This window comes from Hordeum vulgare, chromosome 5H, assembly GCF_904849725.1.
Source record: "Hordeum vulgare subsp. vulgare chromosome 5H, MorexV3_pseudomolecules_assembly, whole genome shotgun sequence".
NCBI lineage: Eukaryota > Viridiplantae > Streptophyta > Magnoliopsida > Poales > Poaceae > Hordeum > Hordeum vulgare.
The window spans coordinates 485,539,152-485,562,289 of NC_058522.1; the positions used below are offsets into that span (position 1 = coordinate 485,539,152).

Genomic DNA, 23,138 nt, shown 5'->3' on the forward strand with positions numbered 1-23,138 from the left:
TCTTTCTTCAAAAAAGCCGGGACCCGAGACACTAAGAGCCAAAACACATTTCTCGGTTGAGAAGGGCCTTGTAACTGTACACATATGTTCAGAGCAATAAGGAGAAGAGAAATCCATATGTATGTGTTGTCTAACTTATCGTCTACCTCGGCAGTCTCGTCATGCGGTCTAATTGTAAGCCATCAAACTCGGAATTGCTTTTTCTCGAATTTCATTTATCTTTCTTTTCTCTTGTCTTTGTTGATTTTCATTTTATTGTTATGTCTTTTATGTTTTGACTTTTATTTCTGTCTTATCTTTTTTATTTAATTTTTTGTTATATTTTGGACTACAAAAAATGTTCATGTGTATGATGAACAAACGTTCATGAATCTCCTGAAAATAAATGACACTTTAAGAAGCATTCATGACTCTTCAAAAAATGTTCATGTATATATATCTCACAAGAAATAAAAGAAAACATAGATAAAAAGATGTGGAAATATTCTAGCAAATGAGTGCTCATTTATTTTACAAAAAGGATTCACACATTTCCGAAGAAAATGTCCATTCGTCAAATAATATATATATATACTTCTTTTAAAGTACTCACGTATTTAGGAACAAATGTGCATGCCTAATAAAGGGGGTGTTCACGACTACAGAATAATTGTTCACGTAAGAAAAAAGAGAGAGCTTCCCGTCAATTCGACCAAACCATTGGCGGTTTGAAAAATTGAAAATTTTGTATCACTAACAGGTTACCCCTGATTCTACACATTAGTGACATATTTTTTAGTCAAATTAGTGACATAATTATGTGTTACTCCGTCAGTTTCATAATATAAGAGCCTTTTGCAAGCTACTCCCTCCGTTTCTAAATATATATTTTTTAAAGATTTTATTAAGGACTACATACAGATGTATATAGATATATTTTAAAGTATAGATACACTTATTTTGCTTCGTGTGAAATTCTATAGTAAAAATCTTTAAAAATACATATATTTAGGAACGGAGGGGTAATATAATTGCAAAGCATTTTTATATTGTGAAACAGAGGGAGTAGTATTTTGCCAAAAAAAAAAGAAGAAGAAAGGCATATGTTTTGTCAAATTGCTCAAAACTGGAGCCCAGGCCCCAGGCCGGTCCGTGGTTGGCCGAGCCGCGTATTGCCTCAAAAAAAAAAAAAAACGGGACTCGCAATCCTTCCTTTCGGAGTGCTGCTGCTCGTGTGCCGTGCTCCCCTCCTCTCCAAACTCCGAATTCGCAGAGGCTCCGCCGCTCCGGCCGACGAGGCTCGCCGGCGTAGGCAGCCAAGGATGGCCGCCAACTTCTGGGCGTCGTCGCACTCGTAAGTCTCCAGCTCCCGGTATCGACCGATTCGTCCTTCTTGCCCGTGATGGCGCGGATTGAAGCTGCTAATTTGTCATGTTGTTTGTGCGCGCTTGATCCGGTTCGAGCAGCAAGCAGCTGCTGGACCCGGAGGACGTGGACGTGGTGCCGGCGGCGGACCGGGAGCGGGGCATCACCACGGAGGAGTTCCGCCTCGTCAAGATCCACATGTCCTCCCGTACGTCGTCAGCTTCCTCCTGCGTCCTTCCCGTCCCCTGCTCCCATAGTAGTATGGTATTCCCCTGATGCAAATCAGTTTAGTTTCTCTGCAGTGTAGAAATTCACTAAATGTTGAGCAATTCCCTGCCGTATCCGCCGAATCAAGAGCGAACAGATCGTGCGATGTTCTTACTAACTTGCTGATTCAGAAACACAAATTTGTCATCTCCTTGTTTTATGACAGATTTTTTTTTTGTGAATCACAAGCTGCGCAATTGTTTGTGTTCATTAATTGGCAGTTCATACCATCAGCCTAGGTCCAGCGCAATTCATTTCCTTCCATTCGCAGCGGCCATAACATGTCACTTTAGAGCTGCTTGATTTGCAATATTGTGTGCTTACTGAGTAAAGCATTTGTTGGTTTCAGATATATGGCGGCTGGCACAGCAGGTGAAAGTTAGACAAAGGTTAGACCTTGTGTTCCCGCTGCCTGGCCTGCACTTTTGTTTTCGGCTCTGTAATGTCATGTTTGGACTCTATTGAACCAACAAACTTATGTTCTGCTTTTAGGCTATTTTGGACTTAGCATGCTTTCCTTGTACACTTAACCAAGGGAGATATCCATAGTGTTTTACACTTGCCAAGAAATGAAAACAATGCTTGCATCTATCTACTACTCCCTCCGTTCGGAAATACTTGTCACAGGAATGAATGTATCTAGATGTATTTTAGTTCTAAATACATCCATTTTTATACATTTGTGCGACAAGTAATTCCGGACGGAGGGAGAAATAAATATTTTCAGTTACCATGCTGAAGTGGCTACTTCTATATCGACAAGAGTTATACACATTAGCGTACAAAATTGTTAATTTATTACAGTATTACCTGAAACACATTTTTTACTTTCGCTCATCAGGTTTTATCTTCCTTATAATATTTCTGCACAGTTTGTTTGAACTTCAAGATTGATATTAGAAGCTACAGGCTTCAAAGATAAATAAAGCATTCACTGACACAGTGGCACTGTTTGTTCTACTTTATCTGTATTTTTATGAATCACAAGGTTGCTGTTTCTTTTTTTGTTATAAGACTAGAGTTGCCATTTGTCCAGTAATATGAAGTGCATTTTCTGTGTTTTTCGGGGATTAAATCATGACCCTGATGATCTTAAATCATTGTTATTTCAGAGTCATCGCTACTGCCATCACTTACTTCAGGCGTGTCTATACAAGGTATGATTTTCACCTAACAAGGATACATGGGATATGTAGCTTCTTTCTATTCATCATGAAGAAAGAGAGCCCCACCCCTCTGATCTCTGATTTCTTGCCTGAATTTGACTATCACTTTAATTAGCTGGAGAAAGGAAACTACTAGTTTTTTAGGCTGTAAGGTGCTGACGTGCTGTGTTTCCCTAGGATCTAAGATGGTCAACTTACTGGATGTATCATATACTCTGACTGTATGACGTGTTGCTGTTTCTTTATTTGTTCCGAGAAATTCAGTGCTTCAGTCAGAACCCTGCAAGATTTACGCTGCTCCAATCACCCAACCAAAACTCATGATATTGTAGATATTAATGATTCTCAACTTGCTTCAATCAGAACTCATGCGTATCAGCTAAACCTAGTACTATGGAACTTTTTTGTAACTATAAATTTCTACTGGTATTGTTCTGAACATCGAGGATCAAACTCGTGTTTTTATACTTTATGTGAGCAAAAGTTGGACATGAAGGTTTATATCGTTTGCTTGTTTCTATATTTTTCCTTTAACCAAATTTAGTACTTTATGTAAGCATGTATACTTCTGTCTTATTGCTGAATCTGTTTACAGAAAGAGCATGACTGAGTATGACCCTCGTTTGGTAGCCCCGGCTTGTTTATATTTAGCATCAAAGGTAGAGGAGAGCACAGTCCAAGCAAGGCTTCTCGTCTTCTACATAAAAAAGATGTGTGGTAAGTCTCATGAATCATGACCGTACAGGTACACAGTTTACTTGGAAGAGTTGCACTAACGATTTAGCTGTTCCCTTCGATAGCAGGTTCTGATGATAAGTACCGATTTGAAATTAAGGATATTCTTGAAATGGAAATGAAGCTCCTGGAAGCTCTTGACTATTATTTAGTTGTTTACCATCCCTATCGTCCTCTTTTACAGTATGATTCTGCTTCCTGTGATATCTTTATACGAGTAACAAATGACATTTCTTCACTGGAAGTAGGGTGTCTCGTATAGTTTCATGTTCCCCTAACTTAGAGAGATTTTCTGTTTGGCAGTTTATTGCAGGATGCTGGCGTAACAGACCTGACACAATTCGCCTGGTAAGCACTGCCTCATGAATGAAAATGCTGTGAAGCATTAAATTGATTTGTGAATGCTGCCATTCTGGATAGAACTTCTAGACCTTTATAATTCACCCACAGCGTCGCAATATTTTGTTTCTGCTTTGTTGACCTTCCTATCGAAGAAAAGCTACATTAGATGCTTTGAGTGACATTTGGTGGTTAAAATCTGAACCTTTTATTTGAAACATTTTATGACATAAGCATGTTAGTCCCAGAGAAAGCAGACTTCCTTTTTGGTACCCTTGTTTCAGGACTTCATCAACAGTATTTACATTTGCTATTGATGTATTGAATATCCTTAATAGAACTGTAGCATGTAGGATTGTAGGGGCATGTGATAGAAGTACCTCGACTGAGTTTTCCTTCTCATTTTCTGTATTACAGTACGGTTAGTCAATAAGGCAATAGCTTTTATCTGGGATCACGTGGCAAACAAATACTCCATCCATCCCATAATATAAGATTTTATTACAACCAATATACTCACATATTGGTTGTAATAAAATCTTATATTATGGGATGGAAGGAATATAAGTGAAACGCTTGTATCATGCTTAATCTTCAACTTGACATATGTCTATTCTGATCAGCCATGGTTACTTGCAGGGGCCTTGTCAACGATACTTACAAAATGGACCTTATTCTCGTACAGCCTCCCTATATGATTGCATTGGCTTGTATATACATTGCCAGTGTTCTTAAAGATAAGGATACGACTTCGTGGTTTGAAGAACTTCATGTTGATATGAACACTGTAAGTGCCCGTTTGTCCATATTTTTTCCCCTTTTGATTGGTTCTCTCGTAATATCCATCCAATTCACGGGCATTCGTTTGCAATACCCAGGTGAAGAACATTTCAATGGAAATACTGGACTTCTACGAAACCTACAAGGTTGACCCCCAGAGGGGGCTCTCTGACGAAAAGATCAGCCCTGTGATGAACAAGTTGCCAGCAAAGGCCTAGAGCAGAAGTTGTTCTAGTTATCTCGGTATGGTGATCTGGTCGCGTAACCGACCTACATCGATGCATGTAGCGTCAATAGTAAATTCGAGAATCTAATATTGTAAGTGACCAGCGGATCAACTGTGACATATCTTTTCAGAATGAAGAAACCCATGATAAGGAATAGTTTGGACGTGCTTGTAACAGTCTGTGATACTTAACATTTATAGCTGTTGTATTGTACAAAACTCAAAGTGAAATTACTTCAGTGTGTCTCCGCTTGTCAGCATGACTATGAAGTGCCCCTGGGGACGAGATCATCAACATCCTCAGCCATACTACCTCATGGTAGCTGACTAAAATCTTGATAAAATGCTGGGCAGTCACTTCAGAACATAGTACACCACCGAACAGGTGAGTAAAGAAGCACCAAATATTATTTCAACCGCAGTTACATCGAGCAACTATGGAGAAGGGTGCAACCGTGCAAGGCTAATAGCCTAATACATCAACATTTTTATGTTGCCACAAAAAATATATAATGGAAGGCTACATGCAAATTTGTTAACCCATTTCAGGCAGCACTCTGTTTGTCAGGTTAACCCATTTCAGGCAGAAGGTTATCCACTCCGGTCATCAGGACGCTGAATTCCTACCGACCCATTTCCATACATTCATCTAGGTGATGATGGTACAACAATGCTCCTCAGCAGAAGATCCACCATGGTTCTCCCTGGGAGGACTCCTGACCCAATAGATTTCAAAGTCAGAAGCTGCTAGAAGCTCATTTTAACACATCAAACGGACCTGTATCTAATTAAACGAAGCTCACTTGACTGCGGCTGATACAAGTTGAAAGGGTTCACCTTAACGAGCGGTGTTAGGAAGGTAAATGCGGTGGAAGTTGTTCATCTTCAGGTGCTTCCGGCAGGTAGGGCATTTCTTCTGGAACTGAATGGCTTGCTTGATGCAGTTTGTGCAGAAGATGTGGCCGCACATTGTTGTGGCGGGCTCGTCCAGCTTGTTCCAACACACCGGGCAGGTGAAGATGGGTTCCTTTGGAGTCACCTTCACAGGCTCTTTGCTAGTTTTCCCCGCACTTTTTGACTGCCAAGAATGGAAATATGCAGGTAGCCAGAGTTTAGCACAAATCATGAGGCAACATGCTAATATGAACTGGACACCAGGATTGAATGTATAGAGCAGCTTTCTTAGATGCAATTATCCTCTAGCAGAAGTGCTATAGTAAACATGTTCGTACACTATAGCACCTACATAAAAGGAGGCAAAATGCTTCTTGAAATTTAACTATTGTGAAATTGTCAGCGCCAACCAAGAACCCTAACTGTTGGCCTTTCAAGAACAATCTGGACAGATCTATATGACATCATTGCAGAAATGGAAGTATGACTTGAACATACAGCGAGAAATTCTTTCAACTATATCAAATATGGTTACACCCTTAGTCCACTGAAAGGGCAACATAATCCAGAACACCATAGAAAGAACAAAGGGGAGCATCATACAATAGATACCAGCTGTTATTCCCGAAAAGGACCAAGTAGAGAACACCTAATAAGTAGTAATAACTAACCAAACTGGACTTAAAGCTAAGAGAAATTAATCCCTTCAAAACAATTTAACTTAAATACCTGTAAGCTGGATCCTTCTCCTGTTTCTGGAGAGATGTTTACTACAGGTGCAACTCTTTGCCGTTTGTTCCTTGTGTTATGAGAAAGCACTGTTGCATTATCATCATGAGTAACTCCTGATTGAATAAACAGTAAGGCAGATAAGGAGGCTTAAATGACAGGGGGAAATATAGTCAGAGAGCATATTGACGAATATTTAACAACTTCCAGTTGTGGTATCCAGAATCCAGAGTCAGCATCAATATAAGTCTATCACCTTACAGCAGGAAGTTATTATATAGGAAATTGGCCACACAAAGAAGTCGCAAGTCCAATTTTCAGCATAACTTATATGTGTCTGTTGCCACTAGAAAGTAAACTCATGTCACATTGTATAAGCAGCACCTACATTCATGTTAGCAGCATGATATAGGTGATAACCCAAAATTATGTGTCTTGTTTATAAACTGGATAGTTCCAGAAGAATCGACTAAGGCAGATCATAATAGATTGATAAAGAATTTACCAACCAAATTCCATAATGTGAAGCCAAAACAACTCCACAGAATGCAATGCACAGTAAGTGCCAAGTAAAGAACTAACCTTCCCGGGTAACATGTGCCTCTAGATCAACTACTGTCACAGGCTGCCTCCTAGTTCTCCGGTTCGTCCTCTGCAAAATGCAAGATGATTCAATATAAATGCCAGAAATGATGCATCACACTTATGTAATAACCAAGTTGTAATACTCTTCCTTGGTATGAAGAGCTTGTGTGCCTCAGAATCATAAGAAGTACACAACCTATTTGATAAGTGTATGCATACACCATGATCCTTAAACATCACTGTGAACATATTGCCTTGCGAAGTTACCTGAGGCACTTGCGAAGCTGACACGACCTGCACTTCATCCTCGAGCGCTTCCACATCGATGGGTGAGGTGCGCGCGCCAGCGTTAGAGGCTGATACTCCACGTCGGCTGCCCGCCGCTGGGGGGCTTGTGACCAGGTTCACGACAACCTTATCGGCATCTTGTGATTGCCTTCGTGAGGCACGCCGTGTGCCGTTAGGAGTACTCATGCTCCCTTCAGCTCCCGAATCGACCTGAGACTGAAAGAGATGTGATTCAACAGTTACTTGCTTTTACGACAAACTATCTGTCAAGTGTCAACTACCAGCAAGCATTTTAACATGTGACCATCTTATACCAGTATAAATAAATCAAGGACATGGATGCTCCGATCAAACTTTCAACCATCTCAGACAAAGCTACCGAGGACCAACAATTCGAAACCCCAACCACTCGTTCCTGACGGAATTTGAACCCCCAAAAAAATTCCGCATCTGGGCCAGTGAACTGAAACCACGAGCAGTAGCAAAATCGGGGGATAAACCTAACTATTTGCTGAATCCCGCAGCCTTAAGACGACCCTTAGCAACCTTAAGGTGGAGAGAGCTGTCTGCGAGCTAGAGCACGAAACGAGCAGTACAGCACACGCAGAGATGCCCCTGATCCCCAATTCCTAAGGCAGCCGCGCCGGATCGGCTGGGAATCTGCCTAGAAACGGACGAATTCGACCCAGGGACCGTCGGCGCGGCGGGCGAACCGAAGAGCAGCTCGTCGCCCGCAACCACCTCGCTGGATCGGCGCCTGCCGCCGACACGACAAATCAAGCGGAAATCGACACGAGTACCGCGCTCACCCGACGAACCGAGCTCGACCGGACGAGCGGAGGAGGCGGCCGCCGCGCCGCGCCGCGCCGCCGGCCCGCGCACTCGATTTTTTTCTTCTTCGCTCGGCGCCTCCTCCAGTCCTCCTCCTCCTCCCCGTCTCCCCTGCGCTTCCTGTTTTGAACGGAAAGGATGCGAAATGGGGGAGGAGACGAGGTCTCGCGATAAAAAGGAAGATACGTCTCTTCCCCATTTGGGCCCCGCCTGTCAGGGCCCGCTATCTCGGCCCACGCCTGTGTGGGGCCTCTGCCTCTTTTTGGGGGCCCGTTTCCAGCGTGACGGGTCGTCGAGTTTTCGGTGGGAGAGTAGAGGGAGCGGTGACGGTCCATGGCGGCCGCGGCGCGAGACCGGCGGCGAAGGGGCCGCGCTGCCTCCGCCGCTGCTGCGGCGGAAGACGACGGGGAGGAGCAGCACCTCAACCCCTTCCTCTCGGACGCGGGGCCGACGGCCTCCAGAGTCCAGTTCAGGTGCGTGGTCTCCTCTTGCGGTTCGTCTGTTTCACTGCTTGTTACTTCTGGTGGCGCTAAGCCGTTCAGCGGGTTTGCGTATGTTGTGGAGCAGGAACGTGGCGTCGCGGGCGCGGTGGGTGGAGGAAGCCGGCGCGGCGGAGGTGGTGGACAGCAAGGGGAAGCCCTGGCTGACCACCGGCGTCACGCGGGGCGGCAAGCTCTACTACAATGTCGAGGAGATCGGGTACGCCACCTGTTTGATGAAATGCCGCGACGGTACTGCATGGTTCTTTGCTCTGTGAATATGGCCGTTGGGGGCTTCTTATCATGACGCCTTTCATCTAAGACAATGCAGAGCGTGTCCTGGAGTCCTCATGCTTGAATCAATATGATTTGTGATTGTCTAACCCATGGTGTGGACTAATTACAATATGCAGAACTCAAACGTTTAATGGATGGATTGCATGCCATGCCTTTTGTTTTCAAATACTTTGACTTGCAAGTTGAGGCGTGTTGGCTGACCAAAACCATGCAGGTTTTTGGCAGAAAGAGGGGCGTTGATTTTTCTCGATGATGAGGGTGGGACAATTGGAATGGAAGAAATCTATGGAAAGATTGCAGGTGGAAAATATGGGTGCTCCTGGGATGCCTTCCAGGCTTACAAACACTTGAAGTTGCTTGGCTACATTATTGGACGATATGGTGTCCCCTGGACAACGAAGCATAGCCCTACTTGTGAAACCACTAATTGCCTCGAGGGTATGCCTGGCACTGAACAGAGCTTCGATAGAGCCACTGGTGTCCACAATGGCATCCCGAAATTGCTCAATGAAGTGCACACAGATGGGTTATCTCCATCCTATGAAGTGTATCTACCAAATAGCAAATTTAGAAAGTCATCCCCTGGAGCCCCTTGTTTCCTCCTGTCTATGTTAAGGTAATGTTACTTTTCTCACATGCATTTGTGCTTATAACTAGTGCATGTTCATCTTACAGTGGTTCATCTCATATGGTTCATTTAATATGTCAGTGCAGGATCACAATGTTTTCTACAAAAGTGCATAAAATTTTCATTGTGTGTTTGATATGATTTCAGTAACCTCTTCTGGTTTGAAATGGGTGTTATGAAACTTTGCATATTTATTATTTAGACATTAGGATTTATCTATCAGGTGCTATTGGTTGTCTTCTGTGCACATGTATATCTCTCTTTTGTGTTGTTAATGTATCTTTATGCACATAGATTTAACACTTTGCTCTGTTATCACAGTGAATATAATGTTCGGGCTATATGGATGTGTAATTTAAGCTTAGTATACAAGCTGATAGGAAATTTCTGGTGTCTAATTGGATTTGTAGTTTGTTGAGCTATATCTTGCAATCGAAATGTACAATCAATCACGATTTCTTGTATTTACATGCTTATCATGTATCCATCCTTATCTCAGGTTCTCATTCTCTTGACCAATTTTTTCCCAACGAAAAAAAGACCAATATTTTCCCAACGGAATAAATAGTGATTCTAAGCATGTAGTGGGTAAGACTACATGAAGCCAGAAATTTGCATAACCGAAATCATAAAGGTTATAGAAATAGGTAAGGAGGCACACAAAAATGCCGTAATATATGAATTTGGACATAGCAGTTTGTGGTCAGTTCTGTTCGATGGAATTTCTTCCTGTCATAGGTCTTATTTGTTCAATTTGGTGCAGAGACAAGCCACCCTCAAGGGATGAACTGGAAACCATGGAAAGCAAGTGTGGCGGCATTCCTCTTAAATTTTGTCAAGTTGATAATGGACGTGTCAGCTTTCTCTCCTTCGACAAAGTTCTACTTCCTAGTTTGCCCTGACAGATAGCGGCAGAAATGGTTGTTGATTTTCACTTGTTCTGAACTTCTGATCTTATAAGCTAGTACCTCAGTCTGCATCATCAGGATGTATATTCAGTGCCACGAATGACATGCTTAAACAAATCCCTTGAATAGTTCAGAATGCCTTGTGAATATTGCAGAAGCGTGGGAAAAATAAATAAGGCGTAACTTGATAGGCTATGTGTCAGCTACGACCATACTCCAAGTTCAAATCACTCTTGCTTCATCTTGATGTGGACTGTTCTTTTTTCAGCATTACAAACTGAAGAATGGTTTCAATAGACAACAAGTGTTTATGTCGGGACCGAGAAAGCTGCCAGATAGATCTTCAGGTTCTGCAGGGATCTGCAGAATCGTCTCCACCCTTTGCGCTACTTGTTTACTGTTCATTGCTGCTGCAGCTAGGGATAACACTTCGATATATTCCTACTCCCTCTGTTTGTAAATACAAGTCCTTTTTAAGGTTTTACTAAAGGATTACATACGGATGTATATATAGACATACTTTAGAGTGTAGATCAGTGAAATCTCTAAAAAGAATATTTAGGAACGGTGGTAGTAGTAGTTTGTGGCGTGTTTCTAGCTAATTAAGCTGCTTTGCTAATGTCTCTCTGTTCGATGATACTGGAGAAGAGTTCATACAAAAAATGGCACTGAGGAGATCATCATTGCACAAGAGTTGATGTGACTTTTGGCCCCTGTTGAATCGGTATTGCAGTGATTTTTCAGTTTACCGACAATGAAGGCGATGCTGTAGCTTCAGTTGGACAAGCATATTTAACTGGTATTCACATCGTAGTACTTGACGATCAATCAGCTTTGAGTGGTAGTAAAAATTGACACCATCCCCGTGCCAAGAGCGACGTGCCCCGTTCTGTCCTCGGATACTACCGCTGGAGCAATGGCGACACCATGTAATCCAAACCAACTCATCTGGACGCACGCAGCCATTTCAATCAGGCCCTGTCTCGAGCACGCCGACAGAGTATCTTACCCAGCAAATCCCCTCGTACACTCATGACTCATCTGAAAATGACGTTGAGTCGGAAGCTCTTACGCCAGAGGTCGATCAGCAGCCACACAAACGCCGCCATGCATGCACACGTGCACACCTACGCGGCGCCTACATAAACTCATCAGCATCACTAGTTCAGTACATACCTGCAAATATTTAAGGCAAGCGGGAGCAGCTTCACTGCTTCAGCAATGGCGATCGCCAAGCTGGTGCTCGTGGCCACGCTCGTGATCATGCTGCAGGCGTCGACGCGCGCGGTGGCCCGGCACCACCACCACGCCAAGCCGGACCCGTGCGACGACGCCGAGGATGACGGCCCCGACCCGGGCATGCGGCACAAGCACAGGAAACCCCACTGCCCGTCGACGCCGGGCGGCCACGGCCACGGCCATGGCGGCGGCGGCACCCCGGGCATTATGACGGTGAACGGCTTCGAGGAGGGCCAGGAGGGCGGCGGGCCGGCGGCGTGCGACGGCAAGTACCACAGCGACAAGGACATGATCGCGGCGCTGTCGACGCGGTGGTACGACGGCGGGCGGCGGTGCCACAAGACGATCCGCATCACCAGCAAGCGCAACGGGCGCACCGTGGAGGCCCGGGTGGTGGACGAGTGCGACTCCGGCCACGGCTGCAAGGACGACGTCGTCGACACCTCCGCCGCCGTGTGGCAGGCGCTCGGGCTCGACACCGACGTCGGCATCGTGCCCGTCACGTGGTCCGACGCCTGAAAACAGGGGTTCACCTTCACCGGCCGTTGGTACCTACTACTTGATCGAGTACGTAGCAGAACAAATTTACCTGTATGGATGGTCAGTCAGTGCGGCGTCATCAGTGTCGCCGGTTCATTATATTGCTGTTGTTTGTGGGATACAGTATAATCATATTGTTGTGCCCATGTACGTTGTAATTTTACGAGGTAATAAAAACCACATGCATCAAAGTGGTTCACTTTAGTGTCTAAATTTGTTATGGATGTTCACTTTAATGTCTGAATTTGAAAAATGCATCCAAGTGGTTCTAAAACTTGATGAAAACGTGTAAATACGGTGCCAATTCTGTTTGTAGAGGTAATAAAGTGTGCTGACATGACACTGTATTTGGCTGATGTGGCATGGAGGTCCACTTGTAGACATGAAACAGAATTTTCTTTGACTCTATATATACGCATCCGTAAGTTCATAAGGAAAATTGGTAGAAAAAATGATGTCAACATATAAAGCAAACCTGTGCTACCTCAGTCGTGTATGCAACCTATACTAGCAACTTCACTGGATATGTCTACCTGCAGGGACGAAGCGAGCATGCAAGCATAGGGGGGCAAGTTTGTTCATGAAAGGGGTAAAGTTTATATGAAGTATAAAAAATTAACCATAATAACCACTATCATAGTAGAAAAATCAATTTGTTAGGGGGGTTTAAACCCCCCCTCGCCCTCCCCCCCCCCTAAAATCGTGCCTGTCTACGTGTGAATCAACCTGCGTTTGGATGGTTAAAAGGACATTCACTAGTGGGGACGGGGCCTTTAGCCCCGGCCCGTAAGGGGCTTTAGTCCCGATTCACCAACCGGGACTAAAGGGGCGGGACTAAAGGCCTAACCTTTCGTCCCGGCCCTCTTACAAGCCGGGACTAAAGGTGCTCCACGTGTGCGCCTCGTAGCGCCCCAGGGGCAGGCCCTTTAGTCCCGGTTCATTACACGGACCGGGACTAAAGATTTTCAGATTTTGCTAGGTTTTGGATTTTTTTTGAATGAAATTATTTTTGGGTTTTAGGGTTTTAGGGTTTAGGTGTTCGGGAGATTAACGTGATGCCTCGTTTGGTGTTCGGGAATTAGTTTTCATATAATTTAAATAGAAATAATTATGCATATATATATATATATATATATATATATATAAGATTAATTTATCTTACAAGCGATCATACATATACAATTATATGGAGATCTGAATTATCGAGACTAGAGCCCGTCTATTTGATTACATGGACGAACATTAGTAATGGCCCTTAGCTACACTAAATCGTCCTTTGTCTTCTATAGCTTCCGTCCTCAGAAATCCCGCAAGCTCCTCTGCAACAGCAATCGCGCGTTGCTCTGGTAGGACCTTCGTCCTCATGGTCGTATGCTATATAAGAAGAGGAGATGAATATGAATATCAATCATGATAACAAAGAATGACGGGTAAAAATAGAGGTGTGAATGTTCATTGCTTACGTCGAATCTGTGATCCTTGAACTCAGAGGTAAACGTGCGAATGGTCTCGCAAACATAGTATCCGCATAGATGCGTTCCCCGTGGCTGCTGGTCGCACTTTATGAGAATAGAATATATATAATCAAAATAATAATCTAGCATCATAAATGTATTGAAAATTAATAAAAGTATATCATACTACTACTTACCTGAGCCGCTCTAAAGGTCAGCTTCTCAGGAAAGTTACCGGGAGTCACGCACTTGAACCGCTTCCAAACCCTGCCCGACAAGGATAATGATTTGCTAAGTTTTTCATTAATTGATATATCAGAAAATCATCGAAAGAGACCAATAGAGCGCAAGAATGATTAAAATTACCCTTGGAGCATGTCCTGCAGGCTTTGGAACTGTTCCAAGGGTCTCGATAATGGGTCGAAGGCATCAACTCCTCCCTTATCAATTTGAATGTCCAACAGAATCCAATGAAAGCTGCACATGTATATATATATATATATATATATATATATGTGTGTGTGTGTGTGTGTGTGTGTGTGTGTGTGTGGGTGTGTGTGTGTGTGGGTGTGTGTGTGTCAGTAACTTATCAATTACACTTATAAGTGAATGGACACAACAGAGTAAAGACCCTCACCTGAAGTTGTATGGAAACAGTATGTGGTCACAGAAATTTTGATCTATTAGAAACCTTAGAAGGTTTTCCTTCGTCTCCTTGGGTTTGTCAGTTAGCGACGCTATATGTATTTTATCGGGGTCAATAAACCCAATATTTAGGATGCTCTTACTTTTACAATCTAGAATCTTCATTCTGCATAATAGAGTACAAGTTATATATAGACAATGAATTGAAATAACTAAACAAGTTATATGTAGACAACGAATTGAAAAACTTACAGACAATAGCAACTCCTAAGCGATTTGTCGAGGGCGTCGCCATTGTCCATCTGGAAGAGTTCATCAAAGTCGATATGGATTTCTTCGGAGCGGCCGTAGTACTCCCGTGGGACACTCAGCACGATCATCGTTCTCCCATTCTTTGATCCACTTAAGTAACATTTATGCAAGTAACGCATATTTGTTGGGAGATCATCTTTGCTGACCAACGGATCTCCCATGACAAACTGTGGCTTAGGGGTTACCACAGCCTTGGGTATCCTGTCGTCTTGGGAAGCCAGCAAATCTTCAACCGAGATACCACATTCAGCCGCCAACTCCTTTGCTCTTTCAAAAGATTGCCCCTGCACCGGAGGGGAAAAATTCTCGGTTAACACCTTGAGGGGTGGGATCGACTGTTTGGCCTGTTGTCCAAGCTGAGGAACGTCTGATTTTTTCTTGCTTGTAGTTGAAATTGATTTGCTCCCACTTGCACTTGCACGTGAGCTGTTCTTTTTCACTTCCTTCTGCAATGTGCGTGTATAGTCATCAGGCTTATAGTGTAAGTCATACTGTGATGGAAGGGTTATGAAGTCTTTTGCCCATGCTATTTGCTTCTCGGTGTATTCCAGGCGAGGCTCGGGTTCCTTCTTTTTCATCTGCGCATCATGTTGTTCCTTTGCTATCCTGGCGTTTTCCTCGGGGGTACGATCATAAGGTCTGATAGGAAGATTAGCATGAGGTACCTTTGGGAGGGGCAACAGTTTGCGCTTTGGGGAGCTCCGTTGCTTAGAAATCATCGACGAAGCGTTCTTGCTGGCACGCTTCCGCTTAGTATCATGTGCGGGCGGCGGCGGAGACGGACGACCAAGTCCGGTGGCGGTGATCAAGATGGACTCGTGTTGTGCTGGCCGACGTCATGTGGAGGGCTTGGAGGTAATGGAGGTGTAGGTGACCTGCAACGACTCGGAGGCGGGCTTCGAGAAGTTCTTCCTCTTCGAGGTTCCTGATATGTGGATCCATAGTTCTGCAAAAAACGGATTCTCTTAACCTTTGTACCAAAAAAGAATTATTCTATCAGGAACTCCGTGCTCATCCTCCTCGCTGACACGGTGACGTACCACCTCCGCGGTGTCCGGAAGCCTCGGCACCCTCACTGGCCCACGCGACCGCCACCAAACAAGGATCGGGTCAACGACGGGCTGACTCCTCACCAACCTGCGCCCCCCGGAAGGTAGCACCTCCCAATACCGGCCGGGCGGAGCCCAGTCCCGGACAGGGCCCCTCTGATCAAGCAGGTGTCGTCCGCCGAGTCGACGACGAGGATGCGGGATATGCATTGTAAAATGAACTAAAAATATAAACTAGTTCTATTAATTTTTTTGCTAAAAATAAACTATTAACACTTAAGCATATACAATAGCAAAATTAAACTATTAACACTTAAGCATGTACAATAGCAAAATTAAGCAATAATCTAAGAAACACTATTAACACTTAAGCATATACACTATACAATAGCAAAATTAAATGACAAAAAAAATATTTCTTCTTCTTGTAACCCTAAACTAATTTTTCCTCTTCTTCTATTTCTCCTCTTCTTCTACTTCTTCTTCTACTTCTACTTCTCCTCTTCTTGTAGTACTTCTCCTCTTCTCTTCTTCTACTTCTCCTCTCCTCTTCTTCTAATTTTTTCTCTTCTTCTACTTCTCCTCTTCTTCTATTTTTCCTCTTCTTCTCCTCTCCTCCTCTTCTTATTCTCCTTTTTCTTCTTTTCTTCTCCTCCTCTTCTTATTTTCATTTTTCCTAATCTTATTTTCTTATTTTTGTTCATATTTCTTCTTCTTGTAACCCTAACCTAATTCTAAATATTACTAACCCTAATAATCTAGCACAAACCTAATAACAATAGGAATTAAATGACAAAAAAATCTTTTTCTTTTTCTTCTTTCTTCTCCTTTTTCTTCTTTTCTTCTCCTTTTTCTTCCTTTCTTCTCCTTTTTCTTCTTCTCTTCTCCTTTTTCTTCTTTTCTTCTACTGGCCGGAGTGTTGCGGAGGAGGGGGCGGGGGGCTTACCGGCCGGAGGTGTCGACGGCGCGCGGCGAGGAGGACGATGCGGCGCGCGGCGAGGAGGACGGCGGCGCGCGGCGAGGAGGGCGGCGCGCGGCGAGGAGGACGACGGCGATGGCGAGGAGGACGGCAGGCGGCGGCGAGCAGGACGTCGGGCAGCCTGACGGCGTCGTCGAGTTCGTCGTTGTGCCGCGCGGGCAGGAGAACGAGAGGAAGAAGAAGAGAAATGGACGATTTGGGTTGGAATTTTTCGAAGTCCCGCTTATATAGGTGGATCTTTAGTCCCGGTGCGTGGCTCGAACCGGGACTAAAGACCCCCTTTAGTCCCGGTTGGAGCCACGACCCGGGACTAAAGCCCCTCGTTTCCCGCCTCCTCGCCTGCCGAAAAGGGTCTTTAGTCCCGGGGCGTGGCTCCAACCGGGACTAAAGGGGGTCTGTAGTCCCGGGGCGTGGCTCCACCCGGGACTAAAGCCCCTCCTCGGCTGTATGATAAGTTTAGTCCCACCTCGCCCAGCGAGGGGGACTAACACTTGTTTATAAGCCCCGCCGCAGCTTCTCCATCGAGCTCCTCTCTAAAGCATGCTTACGGGCCTAAACTCACTGAAAATTGTAACTATATTAGAAATTATAGGGAAAATTCAATCTAAATTCAAATGAGAATTTAGATTGAATTTTCTCTATGATTTCGAATATAGTTTCAATTTTTTCTATTTTCATAATTAATAATTTTGACTATCCAAACTATTATCTATTTTGTTATTTTCAATTAAAAACTATGTTTATTAAAAATTCTTTTTGCATATTTGAGAATTTGACAAAACTATGATAATGAAAAGTGTTTCAAATTGAATAAATAATGCAAAACTATTTTTTATTTTCATAATTAATAATTTTGACTATCCAAACTATTATCTATTTTGTTATTTTCAATTAAAAACTATGTTTATTAAAAATTCTTTTTGCATATTTGAGAATTTGACAAAACTATGATAATGAAAAGTGTTTCAAATTGAATGATAATGAAAAGCACTACAAATGAACTCTGAAAATATTGAAAGTTGGCATGCTATCATCATTTCACCCACATAGCATGTGTTAAAAAGTTGAGAGGGCTACGACAAAAACTGGATGCAGTTTGTGTACAAAACGGACAATCTCTCTCGAAGTAGGAGCGTTTCGAACGAGAACTCATCTCTTACAAAGGGATTTCATTTTTTTGAACTTATTTGAACTCCATACTTTTTGTGTGTTCAAAATGCACCATTCAAAGGCACATCACAAAATTTTAACAATTTCTGACTTCATTTGGTATATTTCGTGCATTTACTTTTTTTTAGCTAGTTGACCCTGAAATTGAAAAGCACTACAAATGAACTCTCAAAATGTTGAAAGTTGGCATGCTATCATCATTTCACCCACATAGCATGTGTTAAAAAGTTGAGAGGGCTACGACAAAAACTGGATGCAGTTCGTGTACAAAACAGACAATCTCTCTCGAAGTAGAAGCGTTTCGAACGAGAACTCATCTCTTACAAAGGGATTTCATTTTTTTGAACTTATTTGAACTCCATACTTTTTGTGTGTTCAAAATGCACCATTCTAAGGCACATCACAAAATTTCAACAATTTCTGACTTCATTTGATATTCTTCGTGCATTTACTTATTTTTTTTGAGCTAGTTGACCCTGAAATTGAAAAGCACTACAAATGAACTCTGAAAATGTTGAAAGTTTGCATGCTATCATCGTTTCACCCACATAACATGTGTTAAAAAGTTGAGAGGGCTACGACAAAAACTGGATGCAGTTCGTGTACAAAACGGACAATCTCTCTCGAAGTAGCAGGGTTTCGAACGAGAACTCATCTCTTACAAAGGGATTTCATTTTTTTGAACTTATTTGAACTCCATGATTTTTGTGTGTTCAAAATGCACCATTCAAAGGCACATCACAAAATTTCAACAATTTCTGACTTCATTTGGTATTCTTCGTGCATTTACTTTTTTTTTTGAGCTAGTTGACCCTGAAATTGAAAAGCACTACAAATGAACTCTGAAAATGTTGAAAGCTTGCATGCTATCATCATTTCACCCACATAGCATGTGTTAAAAAGTTGAGAGGGCTACGACAAAGACTGGATGCAGTTCGTGTACAAAACGGACAATCTCTCTCGAAGTAGCAGGGTTTCGAACGAGAAGTCATCTCTTACAAAGGGATTTCATTTTTTTGAACTTATTTGAAGTCCATAATTTTTGTGTGTTCAAAATGCACCATTCAAAGGCACATCACAAAATTTCAACAATTTCTGACTTCATTTGGTATTCTTCGTGCATTTACTTATTTTTTTGAGCTAGTTGACCCTGAAATTGAAAAGCACTACAAATGAACTCTGAAAATGTTGAAAGTTTGCATGCTATCATCATTTCACCCACATAGCATGTCTTAAAAAGTTGAGAGGGCTACGACAAAAAATGGATACAGTTCGTGTACAAAACAGACAATCTCTCTCGAAGTAGCAGGGTTTCGAACGAGAACTCATCTCTTAAAAAGGGATTTCATTTTTTTGAACTTATTTGAAGTCCATGATTTTTGTGTGTTCAAAATGCACCATTCAAAGGCACATCACAAAATTTCAACAATTTCTGACTTCATTTGGTATTCTTCGTGCATTTACTTATCTTTTTTGAGCTAGTTGACCCTGAAATTGAAAAGCACTACAAATGAACTCTGAAAATGTTGAAAGTTGGCATGCTATCATCATTTCACCCACATAGCATGTGTTAAAAAGTTGAGAGGGCTACGACAAAAACTGGATGCAGTTCGTGTACAAAACGGACAATCTCTCTCGAAGTAGCAGGGTTTCGAACGAGAACTCATCTCTTACAAAGGGATTTCATTTTTTTGAACTTATTTGAACTCCATACTTTTTGTGTGTTCAAAATGCACCATTCAAAGGCACATCACAAAATGTACAATCTCTCTCGAAGTAGAAGCGACCCCCACAATAAGAGACGACATTCTTCTTCTCTCATATATGGTGGACACTAGCTCACCTGATTTTTCAACCGTCGATGATGGTCGCTACTCCTACTTCCCCTAGTGCATAACCAATATCTAGCACAAGGAGAAGAAGGAGAAGCGACCCCCACAACAAAAGTGGTTCCGCGGCACGCCACGTGGTTCCGCTGCACGCCACGTGGGACTAATGGTCTTTCATTTTTAAATGACTGTTTTAATCAAAAACAGATCTGTTACAAAAGGGATTTCATTTTTTGAACTTATTTGAACTGAAGACTTTTTGTATATATATGTGGTCGAAATGCATGATACCATGAAGTTAGAAAGGGCTAAACCATTCAAAAGTAGCAAATGAAGTTAGAAAGGGCTAAACCATTCAAATTTGGAAACTATAATGGCACAAACAGAAACTAGACATATATAAATTGGTCCAAGAAGTACATGATACTAGTCCAAACAGTACATAATAATAGCTAGCATAGATATATATACAAGTGTTCGACGTTCAGAACACTACTCGTCTGAATCATCTAAATCAGAATGTCCACCTTCCTCGAGGTGACGCTGGCCATAGTGGACGACTCGAATCTTGCGGTACAACTCGTATGAAACGTATGCATCTTTTGCTGCATACTCAATGTTGATATCATCAAGTGGGCCCTTCTCCCAAAGTTTGTGCTGAGACTTTGGGAAACTGGTCTTCATATCAACATATGAATCGTCGATCAAGGCAACTACCATATGGGCCATCGAAGTCCTGTCATGTCGAAGCCTGAATATCGTTTGGAGATCAACGAGGCAACCAGCTGGTATCTCAATACCAAAGTTGTGCCTCATCTTCAGCTTGTCGTTCCTTATGTCAACGGAAGCAAAAGTGATGCCGCTGCGAAGGAAGTCCATGAGTTCTAGACAATGCTTGTCACTCCTGCAACAGAAACAAATTAAAATGGAACAAATGTTACATACTGCTGCAATAAGGAAACATGTTTCACTACAACTAAAGAGAAAATTATCTTTAGGATTCAAATAGAACATATGCAATGGAACCTAGAGAGATCACTATAGCTATCCAATGGAACCTAGAGTGATCACTAGCTATATGCCATTTTCATGACTATGACATATCATATTGCTATCCAATGGAACCTAGAGAGATCACTAGCTATATTAAATTTTCATAACCTTGGATCAAAGAACACCGGATAAAATTATATCACTACAACTATGATTTCAATGGAACATATTGAACCAATCAGATTTTTCAGATCGTGGAACACTATTCCAATCAGATTGTGTTCCCTTCAACTAATCAAAATTGTTTCACTACAACTATTTGAAGCGAACCAACTATGATTCCAATGGAACATATTAAACACTAGTTGATTCTAATACGATTTTTCAGACTATGGAACACTATTCCAATCAGATTGTGTTCCCCTTCAACTAATCAAAATTGTTTCACTACAACTATTTGAAGGGAACCAACTATGATTCCAATGGAACATATCAAACACTAGTTGATTCTAATACGATTTTTCAGATTATGGAACACTATTCCAATTAGATTGTGCTCCCCTTCAACTAATCAAAATTGTTTCACTACAACTATTTGAAGGGAACCAACTATGATTGAAACAAATAAACTTACAATGTCATTATCTTGGATCAAAGAAAGCCTCAAAACTTACCTCGCCCATTGGAAGATCAAGACATGGCGTGCGAAGCATAGTTGGATGACGGCAACACCGCGTTGATCGGCCGTGTACTCCAGATCAAGCCCCAAGAACTTCTCATGATCCACTGCGTTGTCAAACCATCGTTCCTTCAACTGTTGAAGAAAAAACGGCACCTCCCTGCTCAGGCTCGTGTACATGACATGGAGCTTGGTCGTGCCATGTGCGAGCACCTCATGAAAGCTAGTTGGCATGGTGGAAGAAGAGAAGGGAATAAGAGAGGAGAAGAACAGAGAGGGAGAGTGAGAGAGAAGAAGAAACAGAGAAATGGCGACTGTACGCTTCGGTTCGTGCTTTTCATTGCCCGAAACGACGCGGGATGCAAACCGTTTGGGTCTTTAGTCCCGGGTTGAGCCACCAACCGGGATTAAAGAGGTATACCAACGGTCGCCACCACTACGGCAGGCCACGTGTTAGTCCTTTAGTCCCGGGTTGAGCCACCAACCGGGACTAAAGGGGGATACGAACGGTTGCCACCACCACTGCCCACCGCGTAGCCCTTTAGTCCAGGTTTGGGGCACGAACCGGGACGAAAGGCTCCTTACGGGCCGGGACTAGAGCCTCGAGGGAGGCATTGAGAATTGGGGCGACGTGGCCGGGCCTTTAGTCCCGGCCCAGAGGCAGGCCGGGACTAAATGGTCCCGGCCAAAGGCCCGTTTTCCACTAGTGATTGATATCCTTAGCCCATCAAAGTTTAAGTCGTGGTATTCGCATTATTTCTGGATTTATTTCAGGATTCCCCGGCGATGCGCATTCAGTGAAATGAGACGTTCCAGTCAACAACGAGGCGTCTACGGTGACTTCGTAAATCTCACGATGATATGCTGACTCGGTCTCTCGCAGGTGCACATAGCGATATTATGTGCGTGTGCGCGTTCATAGGGATTAGAGTATGCGCGTTAATATGAACGCTTGCGTTTGTACCGTGTTTAAAAAACCCCTCATCGGATATGTCCACGTGGCTACTATGGCGCATTATTGTAAAAATGTACTGTAGTTAAAAAGTTTGAGCTACTTAAATGGGATGTATTCGGCGTGGCCCATTTTTTTTGAGCTACTATGTGGGTACTTATCGACGTTGGGTCGATGAAAGGACCACGATGACGCCTAGAGGGGGGGTGAATAGGCTATTTAAAAACTTCTTCGGATTTGGCTTAAACCTAATGCGGAAATAAACTAAGAGGATACTTTTCAAGCACAAATCCTAAATGCAATAGGCACCGCAACGTGCACCAACAACACGATCTACCAAGATGGACACAACACGGTTACTAACAAGCAAAAGTAAGTTACACAAACTTACTTGAGCTATATCACACGACAAGTAGGTGAACGACACAAGATACTAGATCACACTATAGCACATGATATATCAAAAGCTGCAAGTGTGAACGTGTGGATATAGAGGGTATGCTTGAACGATTAATCTTGTACAAAGAAATAGCCAACACAATATAATGAGCACAAACAATATGCAATGTATGTATGCTCAAGTAACACAAGTAAACCACAAGTAAGGAGTTAGGGTTAAGGATATCCAAGGTCACTGAGACAAATATGTATCCCGATGTTCACTTCCTTGGAGGGAAGCTAGTCACCGTTAGAGAGGTGGATGTTACCACGAAGGCACACCAACGCCACGAAGGCTCACCCTATTCTACCTTTGAGATAACACCACGAAGGCGTTTCTCAACCACTAGTGGTAAGCCTTTG

The 23,138-nt window shown here is 42.9% G+C and overlaps 4 protein-coding genes across 6 annotated transcripts; 3 read left to right on the forward strand and 1 right to left on the reverse strand.

Moving 5' to 3' along the window:
* The first annotated feature begins 1,136 nt into the window (after positions 1-1,136).
* Positions 1,137-5,103, forward strand: LOC123399710 (cyclin-C1-1-like). 2 transcript variants are annotated; one of them, XM_045094100.1, is made up of 9 exons: positions 1,137-1,333; positions 1,446-1,552; positions 1,961-2,000; positions 2,724-2,768; positions 3,373-3,494; positions 3,578-3,695; positions 3,816-3,860; positions 4,491-4,638; positions 4,730-5,103. In XM_045094100.1, exons 1-9 carry the CDS (start codon positions 1,302-1,304, stop codon positions 4,847-4,849), a joined length of 777 nt encoding a protein of 258 aa, XP_044950035.1. In that variant the 5' UTR covers positions 1,137-1,301; the 3' UTR covers positions 4,850-5,103. The 2 variants fall into 2 exon arrangements, with proteins under 2 accessions (XP_044950035.1, XP_044950036.1); XM_045094101.1 differs by having other exon boundaries at positions 1,175-1,333; positions 3,581-3,695.
* Positions 5,104-5,247: 144 nt separating this feature from the next.
* LOC123399707 (E3 ubiquitin-protein ligase complex SLX5-SLX8 subunit SLX8-like) lies at positions 5,248-8,534 on the reverse strand. 2 transcript variants are annotated; one of them, XM_045094098.1, is made up of 6 exons: positions 8,163-8,534; positions 7,333-7,563; positions 7,063-7,132; positions 6,481-6,596; positions 5,695-5,935; positions 5,248-5,573 (listed from the first exon to the last, which is right to left on the reverse strand). In XM_045094098.1, exons 1-5 carry the CDS (start codon positions 8,517-8,519, stop codon positions 5,696-5,698), a joined length of 1,014 nt encoding a protein of 337 aa, XP_044950033.1. In that variant the 5' UTR covers positions 8,520-8,534; the 3' UTR covers positions 5,248-5,573; position 5,695. The 2 variants fall into 2 exon arrangements, with proteins under 2 accessions (XP_044950033.1, XP_044950032.1); XM_045094097.1 differs by having other exon boundaries at positions 7,333-7,569.
* LOC123399708 lies at positions 8,518-10,684 on the forward strand. The gene is made up of 4 exons (XM_045094099.1): positions 8,518-8,657; positions 8,752-8,883; positions 9,175-9,576; positions 10,352-10,684. Exons 1-4 carry the CDS (start codon positions 8,518-8,520, stop codon positions 10,488-10,490), a joined length of 813 nt encoding a protein of 270 aa, XP_044950034.1. The 3' UTR covers positions 10,491-10,684.
* Positions 10,685-11,128: 444 nt separating this feature from the next.
* LOC123399711 (putative ripening-related protein 6) lies at positions 11,129-12,474 on the forward strand. The gene has a single exon (XM_045094102.1). It carries the CDS (start codon positions 11,718-11,720, stop codon positions 12,252-12,254), a length of 537 nt encoding a protein of 178 aa, XP_044950037.1. The 5' UTR covers positions 11,129-11,717; the 3' UTR covers positions 12,255-12,474.
* The last annotated feature ends 10,664 nt before the right edge of the window (positions 12,475-23,138 follow it).

Bases quoted from the DNA above. Each gene is read 5' to 3' on its own strand.
- LOC123399708 (XM_045094099.1), top strand. From the start codon at position 8,518: ATGGCGGCCGCGGCGCGAGACCGGCGGCGAAGGGGCCGCGCTGCCTCC. The intron at 8,884-9,174 runs GTACGCCACCTG...AAAACCATGCAG, and splicing joins TACAATGTCGAGGAGATCGG to GTTTTTGGCAGAAAGAGGGG. The intron at 9,577-10,351 runs GTAATGTTACTT...AATTTGGTGCAG, and splicing joins TTCCTCCTGTCTATGTTAAG to AGACAAGCCACCCTCAAGGG.
- LOC123399710 (XM_045094100.1), top strand. From the start codon at position 1,302: ATGGCCGCCAACTTCTGGGCGTCGTCGCACTC. The intron at 3,495-3,577 runs GTAAGTCTCATG...TCCCTTCGATAG, and splicing joins CTACATAAAAAAGATGTGTG to CAGGTTCTGATGATAAGTAC. The intron at 4,639-4,729 runs GTAAGTGCCCGT...TGCAATACCCAG, and splicing joins TTCATGTTGATATGAACACT to GTGAAGAACATTTCAATGGA.
- LOC123399711 (XM_045094102.1), top strand. From the start codon at position 11,718: ATGGCGATCGCCAAGCTGGTGCTCGTGGCCACGCTCGTGATCATGCTG.
- LOC123399707 (XM_045094097.1), bottom strand. From the start codon at position 8,519: ATGGACCGTCACCGCTCCCTCTACTCTCCCACCGAAAACTCGACGACC. The intron at 7,570-8,162 runs GTGAGCGCGGTA...CATCTCTTTCAG, and splicing joins GGTCGAGCTCGGTTCGTCGG to TCTCAGGTCGATTCGGGAGC. The intron at 5,936-6,480 runs GTATTTAAGTTA...CATTCTTGGCAG, and splicing joins GAGAAGGATCCAGCTTACAG to TCAAAAAGTGCGGGGAAAAC.